This window comes from Dioscorea cayenensis, chromosome 6 (genome assembly GCF_009730915.1).
Source record: "Dioscorea cayenensis subsp. rotundata cultivar TDr96_F1 chromosome 6, TDr96_F1_v2_PseudoChromosome.rev07_lg8_w22 25.fasta, whole genome shotgun sequence".
Lineage (NCBI taxonomy): Eukaryota > Viridiplantae > Streptophyta > Magnoliopsida > Dioscoreales > Dioscoreaceae > Dioscorea > Dioscorea cayenensis.
In genome coordinates, this window is record NC_052476.1 from 15,407,927 (window position 1) to 15,432,533 (window position 24,607).

General features: G+C 33.9%; 1 protein-coding gene across 1 annotated transcript; it reads left to right on the forward strand.

Annotated features, from left to right (window-relative positions):
- Positions 1 to 3,815: 3,815 nt before the first annotated feature.
- LOC120263305 (F-box protein At1g10780) lies at positions 3,816 to 5,559 on the forward strand. The gene is made up of 3 exons (XM_039271173.1): positions 3,816 to 4,608; positions 4,685 to 4,965; positions 5,044 to 5,559. Exons 1-3 carry the CDS (start codon positions 3,882 to 3,884, stop codon positions 5,278 to 5,280), a joined length of 1,245 nt encoding a protein of 414 aa, XP_039127107.1. The 5' UTR covers positions 3,816 to 3,881; the 3' UTR covers positions 5,281 to 5,559.
- The last annotated feature ends 19,048 nt before the right edge of the window (positions 5,560 to 24,607 follow it).

Sequence of the window (24,607 nt, forward strand, 5' to 3'; positions counted from 1 at the left end):
AAAACCCGAGGAAAGTAATGCTCAACATAAGAAAATAATGCTTCGCATTCATATCGCACAAGCACTTATCAAATTATCTTCATGATCTTGTTCTGTACTTTAATTTTGCAACCAAGATCATCAAGTTGCCCTATAAATAATAAGTTCTTTTTTAGGGCCTCCGGATGCGGGACTTTTTAGATAATCCAAATTATGCCATTATATATCTTCAGCCTGATGACGATAGTACCAATGATATTCGTTGCTTGATTATTGTAACTGTAAACAAATCTCCAATGATAGGTCCATATTGATGGAACTATTCTCTTCAGGAGGTTATATACAAAGTAGCCATTGAGTTAAGAAGCTATACATCAATAAAATATTTTCTCGATAGTCATTATTGCTTCACACACTATGACATCTCTATCATCTAAAGGGTTTCCAATATTTTTTTGAGGATTGGAATCTTTATTATTTAGATTCCAATAATCCTTGTTACCATAATTGTAGCACTTGAAAACTTTCTCACTCCTTAATTTTGATTTGCTATGATTATAGCTCCCACTTGGACCATGTTTTATTGATCTACCTCTCATTACTACTAAGGCTCCGCTTGTTGGAAACTTTCCAACTTGTCTAAATTGTTCTTGCACCGAATCTCTTCTTCTAAAGTAGCAACTCCAATATTATTAAAAACTAGAATGGCTGTGGAACATTATTTCTTAAGTTGATGATGAGCTAATTATATGAATATGGTAGACTTTGGAATAGAAGTTCTCAACGTTCAGTTAACTGTATTTTATATCCCAATGATGTGAATTCAAAAAATAGAATATTTAGTGTGTTTAGGTACCCCGTCATTAAAGTGGATTCTGCCATGCGTAGATTATAGAGTTTCCTCTTAAGAAAAATCTTATTGTGTAGTGACTTTAGCCTCATACAATTTAGTGAGATGATCCCAAACCTACTTTGCTGTTTTTTTCTCCTCAATGCTTGATAAAACTTCATCAACTAGTGCCATATGAAGATTTGCAACAACATTCTCATCCATCTCATTCCACTTATCATCTTTGATCTTAGATGGTCTTTCACTAATTGCCACTGTGCAATTATCATTAGGATTGCTTTCATATATCTTTAACTTCTATAGTGAGAAATTGCTCCTATTGAATTTTTCAATTTCCTATTTTGCCACCATCACTTCGATTGAAATTGATTCAAAAGCAATAATCAGTTTCATTCAAAAAAGGTGAATAGAAATTTAACTTATTTACTGATGTGGATGATCCACTTATAATGGCAACCATAAAATATATGATCAGTAGTTATACACACCCAAGATTGGCTTTGGTACTATTTATTGTGAAAAGTCAGATCGGGTAGAGTAGGGTCACAATAATAATAAATAAATAAAAATAGTACTAAAAATAAAAAGGCACATAGATTTTACGTAGAAAAATACTAAATAAATTAGTGTAAAAAATCATAGATAAAAAAAAAAAAAAATCAATAATGGAAAATTTTGGAGTTACAAACTCTTTATTATAAGAGGAAAACACTACATTCTCTTATGACAATTGAAAATAAGTATAATTCTCTAAACAATCCCTTTACTTTTTCAAATTCACTTTTTTTAGTGCCTTTGCTTTGAACTTGAACCTTTCAGTCCTCTACAATTTAAATTTAGCCATGTTAGTCCCTTAAACCCTAAGTCATCAAAAAAGAGGACTAACATAGCTCATTTAAACATAGTAGAGGGACTAAAATATTATAATTTAAAATAAGAAACTAAAAAGGATAAGTTTAAAAACAGTCAAGAGACTATTTAGAGAAATATACCTAGAAAATACCAACTCTCAATATTTTTTTCCTTTTCTCCCTTCTTTTTATTTTTTCACCTTCACTTCTTTCGCTTTTGACATGTTTTAAAACACTTCATCTCTTGCTATTTATAGGCAAGAGTTGGATGAAACTAGAGAGGTTAACCTTCAATTAACTCACTTAATATTACCTTAATCTCATCCACCACTAGACATATTTCACATTTTGTTGCTGTTGTGGTAGGTCTAACCACTATTATGGACATTTATGCAAATATATTTAGATTTTAAGAGGCGTATAGGTGATTAAATGAATTTGCATAGTATATAGGGGAAAAAAACCATTTTGTTCATTAGTATTTTTTAAAATATTTTTGACTATTTGACTAGTGTTGAAGTGACCTTCTATACCCTTGGTTTACTAGAAATTTGTTTTGTTTAATTATGAACAATATCTAATTATATTTAATTAAAAAATTTTATATTAATAAGATAGTAAAAAGGAGTCGAACCAAGTTAAAGCATCAAAAGGTTTTTTTAAGAGGCAAATAAAATAATATTTGAAAGGAAAAAGGCATCTATACATACTATTAAAGTAGATGTATAATTTACTCCGAAAGCATTTCAAGGAATAATTTTATTTTTTTTATAACATTTAAGTTTTTATTTATATTACTTATAATATTAATAATTAAAAAACATTAATTATACTTAATTATTTATGCAATAAATGTCTATAAAATGTCCATAAGACTTTTGAAATCCAAGATATAACATAGTTTCCGTGGTAGAAGTTGTTTAATTATATTAATTTATACATGATATTGCCTCAAAACTCCTCACAAAATTTTAAAAATTCGATGCGAAGCCGGAGAAAGCACCTAGTAAAAATAAATTCACTAGTTGTCAAAACCTCTTACTTTAATTGAGTCCATTGAAAGATCATGATGGCATATAATAACACCAATATATAATGTTTCATCACATGGGGCTTTAAGTACATACATATTTAATCTGATCAATTAGGTCTAGCTAACTTGACTTGGAAAGAATAATTAATCAAAACTAATCACTCAACTCAAGACTGAAGTACAAAAATTAAACCATGTTTTATTGGAATTTTATTTTGACAAAAAGCCAAAGATATGTATAGATTTAGAACATACTTAATAAATTCTTGTGCATTATCTTATATTAATTTTAGCGTTTGATTTCTTGTATTTCATAAAATAAATACTTTGCTTAAAAGACTCGATACAAACAAGACAAGACACAGATGGTTATTATTAGATTTTTATATAAAATGTGTGCATTTAATATTAGATATTGTGAAATAATCATTTTAAAAGGCTAAAAACAGATAATAATAATAATAATAATAATAATCGGAAGGAGAATATTTAAAGAAAAAAACCATAAATTCTAAATTTTAACTCGGTTAATCAAACATGGTTGTTTCTATTTGATATCTAAAATTTTCTGTTTTTCAATTTAAATTTATCAAAATTAATTGAATTGAGCTAATTTTATATATATTAATATTATGCAGGAAAAATTGTTTGGTAACCAATCACGGAGCTAAAAAAAATTATTTTCATTATAAATAATTTTTATAATTAGTTCAAAAATGTAAAAGAAAAATAGTTGAACTGGTTAAGTAGTTCAAAATGTTTTCATAAACAACTAAAAATCCACACAGCTAAATTTGAATTTTAATTATTTTGACACACTTAGAAAAAAAAACGAAAATGTCTGATTGGGTGAATTCCAAAGTCCCCAAAAAGTTCAAATCTTCAAATCGCGCACATGAGACATGACCGCTGCCTCCATCAAACGGTCCTAAAATTCAAAAATTCCTTTGAAAACAGGCGGGCCCCACCTCCATTCAAAAACAATTCTTTTTTTTTCCCCACTTAATAAATAAAATAAATAAATAAATTTTCTATGAATTTTTTTTTATTTTTTAAATTCAAAACCAGCTTGTCTGTGATGATTCCATCTCCCGTGACGCCTTCTTATTATTGTCAAGAGTTGAGTGTTTCATTCCGGCATTTCGTCGAACACGTCTCGGTCGCAGCGATGAACTCAGTCCCGGAGGGCGTCGTGCAGCACATTCTCTCCCAGATGAGCAATGCGCGCGACATAGCATCGTGCGCCTGCGTCTCCAAGCGCTGGAAGGACTCCATCCCCTTCCTGCCCTCCCTCTACTTCCCCCGTGGCGTCTTCGATGGCCTCCCCCGCGCTGACGCTGATGCCGCCATCTCCCACATGGTCTCCTCCGCCTTGTGCCTTGAGGAGCTCGTCATCTACTGCCCTTTCTCCGCTTCTCATCTCGCCTCCTGGCTCTCCCTCCGGAGCCATTCCCTCCGCCGGCTTGAGCTCCGGATGGACTGCACCGCCGAAAAGCCGGCTCCCTGCCGGCTTGACGCCATTGGATCTGCCAAGAATCTGGAGGATCTCAAGCTCTGGGGCGTTTCTCTGACGAAATCCCCCAACTGGGGTGTTCTTCAGCGCTTGAGGGTTTTGGAGATTGTTGGGGCGGCCGTGAGGGATACTGCGATCAAGGATGTTGTGCAGGCGTGCCCTAAACTTGTGGAGTTGGCATTGCTTGGTTGCGATGGTTGCAGCTCCGTTTACATTGAATTGGATAGCTTGGAGAAATGCAGGTTGGATTTCCTTGGTTCTGCTAATTCTTCCGTTCATCTCTCTTCTCCCAAGCTTGTGAATCTCGAGTTGCAAGGGTTTAGTTGGATTCATGTTAATGAGAGGCATTCCCTTCGCCGTCTATCTATTGCTAAAACTTCAGGCAAGTGTTTGGGTTTTCATGTTGAATTTTGAGCTAATTTTCAGATTGTGAGATTTTGTGGTTGTCTTCTTACCAGGTAGTGTGTACAAGGTGGATGTTGGAAAGCTGCCTGATTTGGAGTATTTGTCAATCAGAGGTGTGCAATGGAGTTGGAATGCAATAAGCTCTGTGCTCCAATCTGGGAGTGAGGTGAAGCATCTGCTTATGAAGATTGAATTCACTGGAGATTTAGACACACTTCAACCATTTCCGCAAATCGACCTTGTTGATTTCTTCAACAATCATCAGAAGCTATGCAAGTTTGAAATCCACGGCGCTATGTTTGCGGCATTGTGCCAGAAGAACAGCCTTAAAAATGTGAGTTTCCTTCTGCCTATTCAGTCAAACTTGTTCAGTTCTATGCATCTTCAGTGATTGAATCTCTTGTTCTTGCAGTTGGATTCCAGATTCAGTATTCCTTGCTTGGAAGAGGTTCTTGTTACGGTCAGGTCACCGTTGAATCCATTGCAAAAGCTGAACACTCTTGAGTCATTGGTTAAGTACAGTGTCAATCTGCAGAAGCTGGTGATTAGAATCTCTAAGATGCGAAACTGCCATGAGACTGCGGATGAATTCTTTAAGCAGATATGCAAATTCAAGCATATGAATCATAACATAGTTCACATCGAATAAACTCTTCGCCGACTGATCTGGTATTCTTTTGATCGACGCAACCTTTTACTGATGTCATTGACCATTTTTCCATTTCATACTCTCTCTATATTTACATGTGTTTCCAAACTTCATGCCATCCATGCTACAAACTGTGAAAAAATGACTGCAAATGTGAGCTTGCAGTCTGCTTCTTTTTTATATTATGCTTGTGAGCATTTGCTAATTTGATCTGGTTAGCAATGCAGCATTTATATTGGCCTACAATAATAACTGGAACTTGTTCATGATTTAATGATATCTCAGTAATTGCAGTTCAGTTTTGCAATTAAGGTTCTTTGATGATTTGATCTAATCATCTATAGAAGACATGCTTTGGCAAATGTTTCATATCTATTGTTTCTCTGTTCAAACAATTTTATTGCATGAGTGATGAAACAGTCAAAGATCATGAGTCTTCTATTGTTGTGTGTCTAATGTGTGTATTGCCTATTTTATTCAACATCTATATCTTATGATTTTTTTTAAGTTTACTGTAATTAGAAGCATAACATCTCAGCCTCGACTCTTAATGCATTTAGGATTTGTATATAGTGGATAATATAAATAGGCTCACATCAAATAGGGGAGAAAATTTTTGTGTTTATATGTATAACTCGGAATTAAACATATGAGGGGGGGTCTTTTATAGGAGCAAAACTCTGAGACATGATATGGACATACTAAAACAGAATTCCTCACATTGATTTCTCAAGATACAATAGAAATTAGCTTGTGATGTTTGGTAATATATTGGCATTTACCAAACATAAGTTGGGAAGAAAGTACAAGTTGGGAAAAAAAGTACAAATATAATCACCAGATCCAAGGTTTTTTTTTTATTTTGGTTTCTTGTTTTTAAAGCAGGACCATTGGTGCGAGTAAGTTGAAAATAAAATTTATTTGGGAAGTATGAAAGACCATAATATACGAGGGAAAAAAACCTAAATAGTCAAGATTGCGCAGATTCCTGATTTATTCTTCAAGCATGGGATAATAGTAAGAAAAAGTTTTGTATTATTTTCAATCGTAAAAATCAATGTTTTATATATTAGTGTTGATCTATGGTTAAAGCTAATTATGGCTATAGATGGTTTTTTTTTGTTTTTTGTTTTTTGTTTTTTCGGCTCTCATGTAAAAAAGTATTTTTGATATTTTTTTCTTTGTGAGGTATATATTAGGAGCCATCAGTATCCAGCGGTTTAAATTTTGATTTATGATTTGGTTTAGATAGATACTTATTTGATTGATTTAAAATTTTCATCATCTGTATTATCGTATATGTAACAAGCAGCCCACTATTTATAAGCAGAACACTGATGGTATCCTGCAACAATTGTTCTTCAAATTGCCAAAACAACCTTATTTTTAATTGATTTTTTTAAATAAAATGATGAGTTGGGTATTTTATGTAGTAAAAAATAAAAAAATTACGATAGTAAGGAGTATTCTGGTCATTTGGATATAAATGAAATTTATATGGGGTTATAATAATTTTTTTTTATTTCGGTTATAACTTATACTTAATGAGAATAAAAGTAAGAGCATGTCATTCTTAATGTTTTTAAAATTGTTTTGGCGGTTTACTCATTTTCCACCCTTGTCTTGTTTGATAAGGGAAATTTTTCCCTATAGCACCCAAATTTTTGCCTTTATTATTATTTCACGCCCATTTTGGCAATATTTATGAATACCCTATATAATTATGCACTTTTGTTGCCAATAAATTCCTTTATTAGTCTTTTGTCATCATCAAACAAATATTCTTAAAATATATTTTAGTTTTCATTAATTTATAAATTACAATTATCAAAAATGTTCAATCCATCTTTATTTCATATTAATAAAAAACAAAATTATATCTGAACTATCAATTTATTGTTAATAATTACACCTCTAGGAAAAATATATTTCAAAATCTTAAAAAAATATAAAATAATCAATGTAATTTCTAAATAATGAGTTTTTTTTCCATATCATGATTTCATATGAGAGTTATTTGTTAAAACAAAGGGGATAAAAGAACGAGGTTAAATGAATCTTTTTCTTATATTGACTTAAAGAGAAAATAATAATTATAATTAAATACTTTAATATTCGCATTTTAAAATTTTAAATGATAACAAGTGTTTATTAAAATCTATAATTTTTTAAAATAATTATTTAATATATTTAATTAAGTGAATAATTTTTCATGCTTTTGGTTGATGGAACATTATTTGTCCATAACATATGGCCGTAAAGTAGAGATGGCAACAGGTAGGGTATGGGTATAGTATATCAAAACCCTTAATCGTTTATACCTGTAACTCCTACTCTACCCGTATCTTTACCCATTATTTTTTGGTTGACGGAACATTATTTGTCCAAAATACATGACTGTAAAGTAAAGATGGCAACAGGTAGGGTATTGGTAAGGTACATCAAAACCCTTATCCGTACTCGTACCTGTAACTTCTATCTATCCTATACCTGTACCGACCCTTACCTGTTATTTTTTGGTTGACAGAACATTATTTGTCCAAAACACATGGCCCTAAAGTAGAGATGGCAACAGGTAGGTATATCAAAACCCTTATCTGTACTCGTAACTTTTACTCTATACACGTACCCTTATCCATACCCTTTACCATTGTTTAAATTAGCGAATTAAATTTAAATAATAATAAAATTAATAATAAAAAAAATTCATGAATGGATATTTCATGAGACAATCTTATGTAAGAAAGGAAGGCCTACTTGATTCGGGATTAAAGATTTCAACGGGGCTTGGATTCACAGGGATACATTCCCCGCCCCAACCCCGAAATTAGACTCCCATCCCCGAATCCAGCCATGAATCCGAACACGGGGAATTTTTTTCCGCGGGATTTTTCGGATTCCGGGATTCTTGGCTCCGATTAATAAATTAAAATGTTATTATTATTTAAAATAAAATTTATAAAATATTTGCTAAAAATTTTTAATAATTGAGAAGCTCATTTACAAATATGACTTAACACAAAATACCAACATACACAATCACCAATAAATTATTTATAAATATAAAAATTTAAAAAATGCAATATATTTAATGTAAGTTTAGAATTTTATTTAATTTTTTTTATTAATGTTCATTTAATTATTAATAATTTGCTAAATAAATAAATAAATATATGGGTTTTTCCAATTTTTATTTAGATTTATAACATAAAATATAATATATATAATATTTAAATTAAATATTTAATATTTCGGGGCCGGGACGGGGCGGGGGAGGATATTCCCCGGCCCCGGCCCAGATGAGAAATTGTTAATATAAATCTAAAATTTAATTTTGATAATATTATACTTTATCAAATATAAATATAAAATTTAAATAAATTTAAAATAACATATTAACAGAAAATTTAAAGTTTAATTTTTAAATTAATCACCCATAAAATAAAATGGTTTTTAGGTAAATTATGGGTAAATATTTAGCTTAATAAAAAAGTGCGGGTATGGGTTTTAACATGTACTCTCTATAATGGATAAGAGAATGGGTAGAGTAGTAACATACTCTTAATTCACTCGGACCCATTAAAAAAAAATGAATAATACTCTCACCTGTATCAGATACCCGGTCAAAGTGGTAATAAATTTTTATTACCCCTTTAACCGGATACAGATACACATATACCCATCGGGTAAAGAGATTGTCATCTCTACCGTAAAGATATCAATAAGGCATTTTTGAATTAATAGCAATTCAGTGATGTTCACAGCAATAAATTTTTTGCTTTTAAACAAAGATTTTCCTTCATCTTAGACCAAATGGAATAAAATATTTCACAATTTCACATTGAGGATGACGCTGGTGACATCGAAGGCCATCACAATTTTGTAGTTAATTAAATTTTCGATGTATATACAAATGAAGAGATGTTTTTTTTACACTAAACACATGCGGTAAAGTTATCACGAAGAGCATATATAGAAAGCATAGTGGTTTGTATTAATATTCTCTTTTAAAGGTTTGATCGCCAAATGGATTTCATAATTTTATTGTTATTATTATTATTTTTATTATTGACAAAGCATACAATCTTTTTAGTTAATCAAAAAAGCATATATGAAGTTAATGTCTCGCGCATTTCATCGTGGGTTATTGGGATTTGAAATTCTCTCTCAAATGATCCGGATTAGTACCATTAATCACTCAAACAGGTGGCTTTGGCCATAATTTATTATTTTGATTTCAAATTTTAATAAAAAAATGTAGAAAAAGTAATTTTTTACAAAACGAACAAAACTTAATTATAGTTTAATTTGGATTTTGCATTGCAATTATATATATATATATATATATATTCATCTCTTTCTATTGTTTATTATAATCAAATGGTGGGCCCAACATCTATTGGTTTTTTATAGACAACTAGATCTCTCCGTAGATCTTCCTTTCTCCACCATGTTTTGGTCCTCTTGTTAAGCCACTTATCCCTCCCAAGGCTTTCCCACCTCAGAATATTTTTTTAAATAAGTATATTAAATGAATATTTAAAAAAATATTAATATTATAAATAAGTGAAAATTGCTAAAAACATTCTCTAAATTTACAATATGTACAAATTGTCCCTCTAAATTTGATTATCCATAAAAAACCCCTCCTTTTAAATGCAATGAATTTGAAACCCCTCAAACATTTAATGGAGTTAGTTTTGAATTTTTTTGGACTAAATTATCCTTTACATGGGAAGTTGTCGCAAGTGAGACATGGTTTGACCATAAAGCCCTTTGATGCAATAATTTTTCCTCTTCAAGAGAAAGCAGTTTTTTTTCTTTGTTAATCCCCAGAGAACACCATTATTGACACTGGTTTCTTTTTCTCTCTTCATCTCTTCAGCTTTTCCTTTTCAAAAGTTGTCGTTGCGTGGACATCTTCTATAGGATTGGACCACTGCCTCGAAGGAAAAGTCCCGCTCAACTCTTCGACATTTCATTAGTTTGCGCTCCAAGGTATTGAGGCGAGGTAGGCAGCATTGAAGATGTTGTCTGCGGTTTCCTTTTGTTTTGATATTACGTGTGTTTCTTTCGATTTGATTTGTAAAAGTATTCTTTTGTAAGATCTACGATTGTGTCCACTACTCGTGGTAGTGAAGTGAAAATTTTTAAATGGTTAGCGCCTACAAAAGCGTTGTCGACGTACGATGACAAAACTTCAAAATGATTTAACGAGGAAGGAAGGCCTACTAAACCGTTAGGGTGGCCCTGAGGTGGAACGGATACGCTCGTAGAATATGAATACCTACTAAAATCATTTACGTTTAAGCGAAGCTGGATAAATTTAAAGCGAGACATAACATTTTTAAGCGAGAAACTTGATAAATTTAAAGCGGAAACATTTACATTTTAAACAAAAAGCGTAAAATTTTAAAACGGAAACATGGACGTAGACAAGGATAGTCGAGAAAAAAACATAAGTTTTTAAGTGGGAGCGGGAAAATTAATCAATAATTAACTTGTACAACTATGTTTCTATTTAAATATCATCGTTTCATTTAAATTTACGTTTATTTATGGAAATGATTTTCATAAATAACGAGCAAAATGTCTGATAATATCGCGATAGTTTGTAGCAAAGCAGTATGTAACGAATATAAGTTGTCCTCTATGCTTAGTTAGCGGCGGTTTTTTTGCAAGATCTCACGATTGTGTCACGTCTCAGCGATAGTAAAAGTGAGTTTTTTAAATGATTAGCGCCTACAAAACATTGTCCGACATGCAATGATAAAACTTTAAATTGATCTAACGAGTAAGGAAGGCCTACTAAACCTTCAAGTGGCCTTGAGGTGGAACGGATGCGCTCGTAGAATCAGAATATCTACTAAAATAATTTATTTTTAAATAGAAACTGGATAAATTTAAACAGAGAAATAACATTTTAAACAAAAACTTGATAAATTTAAACGTAAACATTTCTGTTTAAACAAAAAACTGTATAATTTTAAACGGAAACATGGACATGACAAGCAAAGCTGAGAAAAAACATAAGTTTTAAGTGAAAACTGGGATAATTAATCAATAATTAACTTGTACAACTATGTTTCTATTTAAATATCATCGTTTCATTTAAATTTACGTTTATTTATGGAAACGATTTTCATAAATAACGAGCAAAATGTACAATAATAAGCGATTGTTTGTGGCAAACGTATGTAACGAATATAAGTTGTCCTCTATGCTTAGTTGCCGACAGTTTCTTTGCAAGATCTACGATTGTGTCCGCACTCGTGGTAGTGAAGTGAGTTTTTTAAATGATTAGCTCCTATAAAACGTTGTCCGACATGCAATGATAAAACTTTAAATTGATCTAACGAGTAAGGAAGGCCTACTAAACCTTCAGGTGGTCTTGAGGTGGAACGGATACGATCGTAGAATCCGAATATCTACTAAAATCATTTCTGTTTAAACAGAAACTGGATAAATTTAAACAGAGACATAACAGTTTAAACAGAAACTTGATAAATTTAAACGGAAACATTTATTTTTAAACAAAAAACTGTATAATTTTAAACGGAAACATGGAAATGACAAGGATAGCCGAGAAAAAAAACATAAGTTTTAAGTGGAAACTGGGATAATTAATCAATAATTAACTTGTACAACTATGTTTCTATTTAAATACCATCGTTTCATTTAAATTTATGTTTATTTATGGGAACGATTTTCATAAATAACGAGTAAAATGTACAATAATATGCGATAGTTTGTGGCAAACGTATGTAACGAATACAAGTTATCCTCTATGCTTAGTTGGTGACAGTTTCTTTGCAAGATTTACGATTGTGTCCGCAGTAGTGGTAGTGAAGTGAGTTTTTTAAATGGTTCGCGGCTACAAAACGTTGTCCGACATGCAATGATAAAACTTTAAATTGATCTAACTAGTAAGGAAGGCCTACTAAACCTTTAGGTGGCCTTGAGGTTAAACGGATACGCTCGTAAAATCCGAATATCTACTAAAATCATTTATGTTTAAACAGAAACTGGATAAATTTAAATAGAGACATAACATTTTAAATAGAAACTTGATAAATTTAAACGGAAACATTTTCTGTTTAAACAAAAAAAGTGTATAATTTTAAACGGAAACATGGACATGACAAGGATAGCCGAGAAAAAAAAACATAAGTTTTAAGTGGAAACTGGGATAATTAATCAATAATTAACTTGTACAACTATGTTTCTATTTAAATATCATCGTTTCATTTAAATTTATGTTTATTTATGGAAACGATTTTCATAAATAACGAGCAAAATGTACAATAATATGCGATAGTTTGTGGCAAACATATGTAATGAATATAAGTTGTCCTCTATGCTTAGTTGGCGACAGTTTCTTTGTAAGATTTACGATTGTGTCCGCACTCGTGGTAGTGAAGTGAATTTTTTAAATGGTTGGCGGCTACAAAACGTTGTCCGACATGTAATGATAAAACTTTAAATTGATCTAACGAGTAAGGAAGGCCTACTAAACTTTCAGGTGGCCTTGAGGTTGAACATATACGCTAGTAGAATCCGAATATCTACTAAAATCATTTCTGTTTAAACAGAAACTGGATAAATTTAAACAGAGACATAACATTTTATACAGAAACTTGATAAATTTAAACGGAAACATTTCTGTTTAAATAAAAAACTGTTTAATTTTAAACGGAAACATGGACATGACATGGTGAAAAGTCTTCAAAAGTTTGTTTCAGAAAAAAAAAATGTATAAAATGTTAGACTTGATGTGATTGAGCGGTTTTTTTCCCACCATTTTTAAGGGCAATGATGGAATTTCACAACATGGACCCAGTCCAAATGACCTACAAGGGGTAAAAAGAAGTGAAATGATAAAAGAAGGGTTGTCCGGGGTATTCAAAACTTACAGGGGTTGTTTGGGAAGTTTTAAACAGTGTAGGGGGTAAATAGTAATTTTCCCTATAAATAACTATCTCTATGAGAAATGAAAAAATAAAGTTGGTTCTTTCCACTAATCACCAAGCAGGTAGTAAATGTGACATTGCCTAAAAATTTTTGTTATAGTAAAAATAAATAAATAAATAAAACTAAAAGTAATAAAATTGGCAAATTTAGAATGTACTTTTTGAAAACAAAATTAAAAGGGCAAGGAAGATGGTACTAGAATGCCTATTGATGAGTTTTTGCAAACCAATCAAACCATTGCAAAGTAAGTAAAATATTTATCATTAATAGCATTCATAAAAAGCATAGCAAAATGTTTTAATATCAAGGAGTGTATTAATTTCAATAAATAAATACCAATATGGGTGAAAAATATTTTGGCAAATGACATGATTTGAGTTGTTAGATTCCGATTTAAACGAGTAATCATTCAATGGAAAAAACAATCTCATCTTCATCAAGGTAAAAAAGAGAATTTCATATTTGAAACTCCAAAACCACTGCAAAAGTTTCAATACTTTCTATTTTATTTTTTTTATTACTCTTTTGAATGGTCATTCTTATATATCGAAAACTTATCTTTTAGGATACAATTTGGACTAGTTCTATCACGCCCTGAGCCAAAGTCTAGCAAATGGCAGTTGTCATGATATCCTAAAGCAGTTGATGTACAAATCCACTACTCTAAAATATTGCTAGGCTATTGGTATTTTCTGAACAATTTATCTTTAAAGCAATAACATACAAAGAAAAAAAAAATTCCAAACCATAGACCACTCAAAGTTTCACATAAATAGGAAATTCAAGTACATAAATTACAAGAAAATCATACACTAAGTTTTATAAATAAAAGATTCCAAAGTCACATTGATGGGTATCCCACTACGAGACGAACTATAAAAGCCAACCTATAATACAGACAGAGTTTGGAACTATTGATGGAACTCAGCACAACAACATCTTCAGCTAAGAGTGCAAGCTTGGAAAAATAAAAAAAAATGAAAAAAATAATATGAGTAACAAGATTAGCAAAAAAATAATTACATAATTAAAATCAAGGAGAATGAGATAACATACTTTTGAACCCCAAATATTGAAATCAACAAGAAAAGAAAAGAAATATCACAAGTCAACTCTGAGGGTTGCCAAGAATTTAGTTTAAACCTGGCCGTGACTAGGGCTAAGTCTAGACCCACTAGGGATGCTACTCTAGGGTTCCCGATCATGCTTGTCCTAAAAAGTGCATTCCAACTTTGTTTCACACCAAAATTAATTCTTTTCATTCCTTTCAACCCAAGACCTAATTATTTGCATCAATTAACAAATATACCACAAGTAGCATCAATTTAGAATAAAAGAATGCAAAAAGGACAAGTGAATCATGCGATAGGGTATATAAAATTTCTATATAAAATGCACTCATCAAAGGGATTTATTAATTGATGACCCATGCACTTGTGTCAAGGAGGATACCATCGCTGACCTCACCATCACTAGTTCTCTTTCTTGTACTCCGTTCTTGTTCTGTACGATGATTGCCTTGGCATGCTTGCTTAGACTAGTTTCAATGTTGCTTGGGAGACTCCCTTAAGGCTTTTTCGATAAAGTCCTAGCAATGTGCCTCACTTGGTTTTGAAATTCTACAAAGATGCATGTTGCTTCCTTAATGTTGTCACAATGGTTTGGAAGGGGATCTTATGGCTTTAGAAATGTGCATTAGTCAACAAGATGAACTTTCCAAGTATCTTCTCCAAGTTGTGTTTCCTCCCTAAAGATGACTAATCCTAGAAGCCAAGAAAACAAGTAGGCCTCTGCTACCCTGGGTACCCCAGTAAAATTCAAGTAGTTTCTCCATCCTAGATTATATGTGTTGTTGTAGGAGTATCCTTGGGCCTTAGCTGCATTGCCTACAAATTCAACTTATTCCAGTAGCCTGAGTGTTGCCCCTACAATCGGACAATTAGCAGGTACATTTTTCACCACCACAAGTGCCACAATGCATAACCCAGACCAACTTCGTAACAACCAAAACATCAATTTTCTTGCTCAAGGCCGCCACACTAGTTGCGAGGGCGGTAACTGCATCTACCTTATACATACTAGCTACCTTGATCTATTTGATAAGCATGTTCCATTAGTAACTATTCATGGTCATATCCTTAACAATTTGCTTGGCTACCCCTAGGGGTTTACTACCAAGTGTCCCTCTTGTAGTTGCATAAATCATCTAATGGGTGCTTGGTTCAACCCATTGTAAAATGTTTGCATCTCCATCCAGTTGGGAAGGCCATGATGGGCGCACCGCCTAAGGAGGTTCTTAAACCTCTATCATGTCTTAAATAAAGATTTTGTATCCAACTAAGTATAGGAGGAGATCTTGGGTGGAAGTTTAGTAGTTTTTCTAGAGGAAAATATCTTACAAAGGAATGCTTCAACCATCTGATTCTATGTGGTGATGAATGCCTGAGGAAGTGATAAGAACCACTTCTTGGCTCAACTTTTAAATAAAAATGGAAATAGCCAGAGTATAATAGCATCATTTAAGACCCTATTAATCTTTTAACATGTTGTAGGTTTGAGCTTAAAGTTATTAATTGCCATGGTTAGCCTCTTGATGCTGGACACTATACTAGTTAGTAATGGCCATACATAATTCGATTTGTTCTCGATTGCTCATTTTATTCGGTCATATTTTCAGACTCTTCAGTTCCTATTCTCTACTAGGTTGATCTTATTTCCTTTATGGAAGCTTTTCTTAACTTCCTCTAGAACGTAGCTTAATGTAGTGGTCTTTTTTAATGATACGAGCAGAATTACTTCTAATCATGCAATAATTCCTACACCAAAAAAAGGAAGAAATAAATCGAGACTAGCAATAACAAAATAAAGGAAATTGAATGAAAAGAAATAATAATGGCTAAAGTAACAAAATCCCGATGCTCCTAAGATTCTGATCCCCGGCAAAGGTGCTCAAAACTTGATTGCTCACTGCAGTATGAGGTAATATACGCAAGTGTGTTCGTACGTGCAGTAAAGTATGTAATAAATATAGGATGTCGAACCCACAAGGACTAGAAATACTAGTATTGGCCGTTCTTTTGTATTGAAATACTGACATACCCCTTGCATGTGTTCGCAAGTGCACAGGTAGTTCAAGTAATAAAGTGTACCCAATGGGTTAGGTAGTCGAATCCACATGGAACAAGAGTACTAGTAATAACTATAACATTGCTATCTAGTCTTATCAATGGAATGAGTATGTGAATGATCAATTTCATAAACAAGTAAACGAGAAAAAAGAAGCAGGCAAATAGAGAAATAGAGAGAAATCAAACAAGATAGATGGGGTACCTAGACAATGCTCCCCTTAGGATTCTTGTTTCAAGTGCAAGACTAAAACTACGCTTCCCTAATTGAGATTTAATGAGTCATGGAAATCCAAAAACATAAGGTCCTAAATCTAAGGTCAACCATGACTAGTCCCCTATGAGATCCCAGCAGAGAGAAGACTCTCGACACCTCACACCACGTATAATTGCTTAAAGCTCTAAGGATTCCAAGTGATAAACCCTATTCCTAAATCTAGATCAAACCCTTTGGTGTAGGCAGAAGATCTCTAATCACAACTAAGCTCCAGCGAAAAGAAAACTCTTGACGCTTCACTTTTGTTCTGATTGCAAAAAACTCTTGGAATGTGGAGGTAGGATAAATCACATCAGAGGAGAAAGGGGATGTTCCGTTACCTCTCCACTCACCCTCTTAACCCTCTTCAACCTTAGTAAATCTAATCCTAATGGCAATGGTCACTCGTCAAAAGGATGATTAGAATAAGTTCTCAACCCTAGTGTCACTCTAAGGGAAAACCAAACATCAAGCACACAAAATTAAAACTCAAATAAATACTCAATTAAAGGAAATACAATAAAAGTTAAAGAAACAAATACATCCTAGGGTTTACATGTCCAAGTACCCACTAGGGTTTAGCTCTCCATGGAGCAATACACTCTGCATCAATCAATGAAAGAAAACACATGAAAACCATAAAGAAAACCCCCTTTAGATCCGTGCTGATGGTCTTCAAAGGATGCTTTAACTTCTACAAGATTTCTTTGGATGAAGCTAGGGCACACCCCTCCGAATCGAAGTCGTCAGCGGCTCCCCCAATGGCTATAACGATGAAGGAATCAATGAACACTTGTGAAGAAATGCTCCCTTGACTGCAAACACCTCCTCTCTAAAGCCCTCACTGACTTCTCCCCAAAACTTGTGAAAAAGATCCCCCATCTCTTCAAGTCGGTCTTTTATATATGGAAATAGGGATTTCACAAGGTCGTGTGGATTCTCTTTTTCGGCACCATAAACAGTAACCTGCTACATAACCTATGAACAATACCACTCGATTTCTTTCTCTTCTTTTGAGGCCACACAGTTGGGCACACACCCGTGTGCTAGGTCATATCGTATCTTGTCTTTCAAGAGTGTTGAGAAAACTCTTGAAATCTCTGTATAAGCTGGAACATGAGTGTGTAACTGCCTTTGTGCCCTTCTAACTCATGAATTGGTTTAAAACTCGTTAGAAGTTGGCATACACTCTCATGTATTCAAGCTCAGCTTGTGCCTTGATCAATGTGTTGTGCAAAATAATACCAAAATGTGCCTCTATGACCTATCTTTGCTTCTTTTTCTCTCTTCATACCCTCACAATCCTATTTGCACAAAAGAACACAAAAATAGAATAATGAGCCATAAATCCTGATAAAAACAATGCTCTATGTAAGTAAATATACTAATTAATATGCATACACAAGCACTTATCGAATACCTACATCTTGGAGAAAATACTAACATTAAATGATGATAAGTGTCTAAATATACATATTTTCACATATGCATTTTATACACTATACATGCATTTTTATTGGGTCAATGCTTGTTTTATACATCATTTGGTTTTCTTTGCTTCCTAGGGCATGGACAGGTCATCACAAGCCCAAGAACTTATTTCGGGCCAAAATTCGGGATGAAAAGGAGCAAATTCAAAGATAAAGCACTGTAGCAGTCAACAATGCCACTTATAGTACCGCATGGCATGTCTAGAGTGCCATGTGGCCCTCATGCTCCTGCATTATGCCCGTATGACTTCGCAGACTTTGTTATAAAAGCTTGAAGTTAGGTCTTTCTGGAGGATTTTTTGGGGGCCACTCGACCACAGCCTCCACCACCATCTTGAGGCTTTTGGCTATTTTTGGAGGCATTCTTGGCATTCTAGAACACATCTTCACCAAGAGGGAGGAAAGCAAAAGAGGAGGAACAAGATTAAAGCCCCAAGGTATCAAAGGAGCCGTTTGTGGAGAGATTCTGCCGGTGACATCGGCAAACTCATGGGGACTTCATTCACTCAAGGAAGTCACAACTTTAGGGTGAGTTTTCATAATTCTTTTTATGTATATGTGTTCCTTGATATTGCATAAGTGTTCCTCTTTCATGAGGAACTAACTTGTTTTGGGTGCCTTGGTTTGGTTGAACCTTAGACTTGTTTTCTTTGTAACTTTTATGATAATCTTCCTTAAATTGATGTTGGTTTGAGATCCAATCTACTGTGCTTTGCATGTATTGACCTACACACCGATGGATTTTGTAGCTCCTTCTTGAATCGTACTTAGCAATGCAAGATGCGCACTTGTACTCGGCCATACATAGGTTGAAAAGGGCTTCATTGTATCATCACACCAAAGTTTCCGGGTGTTGATAGCCTTCCGCATTAGAGTTTTACCCTAGATTTGAGATTCCTTACACCTAATGCAATTGTAGGGGTGATTGAGAGTCGGTACCCTATATGGGATTAGGATTATTTACTGAAGGCTTTCAAGGTAATCCACATTAGGATCTCGTGGTCCAATCTTCCGCTAATATATATCATTAAACCATCCTAGTTTAGGTCTTAACAACAATCCTAGGTGGATTTCTTGCACGGACACCCCCTTCTCATGCTTGATTCTCCCTTGTATAACTATTTTCGTGTACTAGTAATGTTAGCCTTAGGTTAGTGGCTTTCAGTTTTATCTTTGATTTCCTCTCATTTTGAGTTATATAGGCTAGATAATAGGTGAAAATGGAGTAATAATACTCCCTTGGGTTCTGTAGAATACGACCCTCATGCTCACACGTGAGGTATTACTTGGCGACCCATACACTTGAAGAAATCATCAAATGACTAACGACTAAGCTAATAATCAGGTCAATGGAGAAAGTATACAGACATGGCTTCATCTAGGGTTTAGTTGTGATCAGATTTTTATATCATTTTGTGATTGGTTTAGTTAGACCATGGAGATTTTTGAATTATGTCAATATCTTTCTTGAGAATACCCACACCCGATCCCATGCAAAGCTAAGTTAGAATTTATTCTCAAACTAACTTCCTACGATTGCATTAACACTTTATGAATCTCCTTTTATACAGTCAATGTGCTTTCTAATCAACCCTAGCTGAGAGAATTGAAACACACAATCTATAGGTGGGATGCCGATTCCTATTTCTTGTTCTAGATCTCTAAGTGAGGGATTTCTCAATCTTAGCACATAATCAGAAATAGATTAAATATCTCGCTATGAATAAGCAATATAAGCCGATATCTAATTACAAAATCATCCTAGGTTTCACTAATGTCTGAATAAATCAGGATGTTCAAGTACTCAACCTTGGAATGTTTGTAATATAATCAATAAGAAAGAACATCAAAACAAGTGATAAGCCGCCTTGCGTAACCATAAGTGCATGGGTCGTAAGAAGTAGTATAATGTACCCAAAAGGATAGGGTAGTCGAATCTACAACTACTGGGAATCTTTTAGTACTAATTTCTCCTTTAATATCTAACTGGGTCAAAGATTGGGGAAGTTTTAATCAACAAACCCAAACAGAATAAAAAAGGGAGAAGAAGAAGCAAAAGAGCAGGAAAAATAAACTGGGTGAAAGCACTGAGATAAAGAAGCACCCTGGACTAATCCCCTAGAGAAACATGCATTGACTCTTTTACAATGACTATCAGATACATCTTCTTGGACTGAAGGTAAACCCTAGATTTGAAGGCTAGACACCATACACCCTATCTCTAGGCATGTATTCGATCCTAGACTTCTATATGTGCTCTTTAAGCAATGTTACAACTACGGAAATCATACACATCAAGTTTTGCAATCACAACTACGAGCAATCAAACACATCAAGTTTTGCAATCACACTAATGGCAATTACAACTATGGTAAGCAAGCCCTTCGAGTTTTGCAATCACAACTATTGTAATCATGCACATCAAGTTTTGCAACACAAGGTTTAACATAGAAGAATCCAAGAAAACTCCATAGTCATTGTGAAAGAGTAAATCAAATGCACATAATCATCTAGGTTCAATAGCCTTGGGCACCGGAGAATGGTTAGACCCTCATGCGTTCACACAATAACACAAGGATAGAGAAAACAAGGAAGAAAGAACTCATTAAACTCTTTTTTACTTTTCTATTCCTTCAAATTGTACTCCAAGGACCTTTCCGCTAATCTGACTCCTCTCCAATCGGTGCTCTAGAATCCCAACTTTCTTCCCTGGTTAGATGGTGGTGAAGATCGTTCAATGGTTGCCATAGAAAATCCGAGCCGAAATATTCTTGAAACCCTAACTTTGAGTTGATTCTTGTCACAACAGGCATGCTTAATGCTCGTGCACTTTACAGGCTGTCTCGAGCTTGCATCAATTCTAAATTTTCTCCATATAGTAATCTGGATGACCAGGAAGCACGCTCGTGCTTGGGTTGTGCTTCCATCTACATGGTTGTAATATGGGCTTTGTGCCCATGCTTCTTTTCTTCTGATAATTTCTTCAAGACCTGAGATTTGCATGGGCAAAAGTACACCCTCAACACGCCCGTGCTTCTGTTGAAGAAGTGTAAATGAAATCCTTTGATGCCGATTTTGTTACAAATCTTATTCTAATGTCTCAAGACCTATCAACCTGCGCAAATACACAAATATACCCAAGTTAGCATCGCAATATATAAATTGAATGCCAAAAGACAATAGAAACATATATAAGAGGTATGAAAAATAAAAATATGATATGCACTCATCAACAAGAAATATAGGAATTCCCCTTGATGCTATAATCTTGGGTGATGAAATCCCTTCTCTTTCTACTTCCGCTCAATATGCTCCCCTCCAAACTCGGCAATGAATCTCAATCAAGTACCACAGCCGTGTGCAAGGGTGTGGATGGTCATCCACAAGGTATGGTCAAGCCCATGGATAAGGCCATGGATCTCTCTAGTAGTTCTCCACTTAAAATTCTTTGACTCGAAAAAAGGCTAACTTGTCCATGAGGCATCGACTTTAATGGATCTTCTAGAAAGCGCATTTTTTGCTTAACATTGTTGCACATAGCCACAAGTTTATTCTTTTTCCTCCAGGGCACATTTGGACTTGAACTTTAAATATAACGAATTAAGCACTAGATAGATTTGAATTTGGTAAAAAACACATGCAAAGTGCTCTAAAGTTAGTATGAGAATATGTATAACTAAGCACTCATCAAAGTTGATTTTCCTTTTAGAGTACTCACAAGAATAGACCCAATGACTCGATGGACGGTTTAATTGAATCAATCAAAACAAAGTACAAATTAAAAGTATGAGTATGTAAATCATCAGTCAATAATCTATGTAATTGCTATGCAACTAGGGGTTTGAATCACAAATGTTGACACTAGCAGAAGAAGTTAATTGCACATTTTTTAGATAGAACATATGCCCTAAATGTTGCAATAAATTTGTAAAATAAAGCACTAAAAAAGGGGGAGGGGAAATGAGAAATCTAGGGATCCATGGTCTAATCTTTGATGATAATTGCAATTGGCTAAACACCCTTGAAAGTCTAGTGATGAACTCTCCGCAAGTGCATGGATCATTATCAGTAATAAAGTGGTACCCCATTAGGGAGTAGGGTTGTCGAACCTCAGGGACTGGACTTCTAGTACTAGTTGCTCCTCTAATATCTTATTAATTGAAAAGGTGATGGAGATATTAACTACTACGAGAATAAAACAAAGGGTGGAAGAACTAAGTAGACTAGGGTTGAGTGTCGATAGCAAAAGGACAATACCCTGAGATGATCCCTAAGTGCCTAAGATACTGACTTGAGTCTAATGCCTACCAAGCTTGGTATATTCTAAGATCCTTGTGGGTGCTCAGAAGCAATGTTGCATTTACGGCTATCAAATATGCCAAATTCTACAAGTATAATTAAGGGCTTCATACACTCCAAGTTTTGCAACTACACTAGGTAATCACAACTACGGTAATCCACACACACCAAGTTTTACACAAGCATCTATGCAAATCAAGCATGCCAAGTTATGCAAACACATGAATAACACAAGAAAACAATAGAACTCCATAGGCATTAGAACTCAAGTTGTCAAAGTATCAAAAATAACATAGTTCACAAACCTAGGGCACTGTGGAACAGTTAACCCCTCATGAATTCATACAAATGAAAGAGAATAACAAGCATAAGAAAGAGAGACATCTAGACTTCCCCCTCTTTACAAAATCTCCTCAAACGTACTTCAAAAGCTCCATAGAATGAGCAACTTCACTCCTCCGGAGTCTCTAACTCCCCGTTGGCCTCCTTAGCTCGAGTGGTGGCGGTTGATCATTATTCCTTCGAAGGTTCCTCATATGGAGAAGAAAACTCCCGAACAAAGATGTTGAGAAAACCCTAAGTCTGGGCATTAAAAGGGGCTTTACGGGCTCAACACGGTCTAAACACTGGTTATGCTTAAACCGTGCTCTTCTTGAAGCTTTTGAGTGAAAAAGGTAAGTGCTATCCCGAGGGAACCACGAGAGAGCATGATCGTACTCCACCCATGCTTAGCTTGAGCACGCCCATGAAAGTAGCACGCGGACCGTGCTTCCCTTGAATGTATAGGACTATCTTTCCCCGAAGTAATCAAGAGGAGAAAGCACCCCCATGCTTGGCCCGTGCTCTTGCTGCAAACCAGGGGAATCCCAAACAGAGGAAACCATGGGGAGATGACACGCCCGTGCTCTGCCTGTGCTCGCATTGGACACTTAGAAAAATTGTCTTCATTGGTTGGTTTTGTCCCTGATTTCATTCCATGTGTTTTATGAGCCCTAAAAACCTGCAACAGAGACTAACATACCCATAATAGCATCATTTATAGACAAAATGCGCTAAAAGACAAACGAAGGAATGTATTGGAGATAAGTAAAATGTGATACAAAATGCACTCATCATCTAGTGAGGTGGGTATGAATACCAATATTGATGCATTTTAAGTTTGCTTGTCTTCCCTTGGTTTCAATAAATCTTAAGACATGCATTGCACTAGTTTGGAATAGTGCAAGCTTGGGCATTTAATTGAATTGATTATGCTTATTTTATTAAAAGACAAGCAAAAGTCAGAATTTTTAAGAGGTCTAATGGGTTGTATTTCTATAATTATTTTAGGATTGTCTTGATATGTTTAGTAGTAAACTTGACATGACAAGATTCGTACTCTTGTAGTGTTGTTCATGAAATTCACTAAGCTACCTGAATAAGAACTTTGGAGATTGAGCTACAAAGATTGTATAGTTTGTATAATTAGCCATAGGCTACCCTTATGTTGAATTAATGGCTAAATAAGAATGAACAACTATTTAATTTAGATTCCCGAAGAGATTCTATGTTAATGAAATTTGATTACAAGTTTTGAAAATTAAAATATGGACCCTTTGCTGAATTGAAACTCTTATCTAAACAAGGGCAAATGACTTTTGAAAAATCTAACTCAATTAATCCAATATTAGAGATCTAGTCTTCAACCGTACTTGAATTGAATAAAATTTTCATATCACATTCTGTTTTTTCCCCTAATTTTCTGAAATTTTACTTTTATCTTAAAAAATAAACAATTACAATTTTCAATTAACAGCAAGAGTGATATTACTTGATTATAAATTATAAATATCTATAATCCTCATTAAAAATGATACCTTTATTAATTCTGCTCCATTCTTCCCACCACACCCACACCATCCCTCTTCGTACTGCATAGTTAATGCAAAGTTGCATCGGGTTATTGAAAAAGTAAAGAAAAATAGAAAGACAAACTCATTTTGATTAAATAAAACCCTAAACTTGTATTATCTATCTATGCATACACATTTTTACCTTTTTCAATGATTTATTTTAATTTTTAAACCATTACTAGGGAGATTTGTTAATAAAAATAAAACTTCGGTTAGGTTAAAGGTTGCGAGAATAAAAGATGGGATTAGAAAGTGAATTTTTGGATTTTAAAAAACAATATTTATTTATCAATC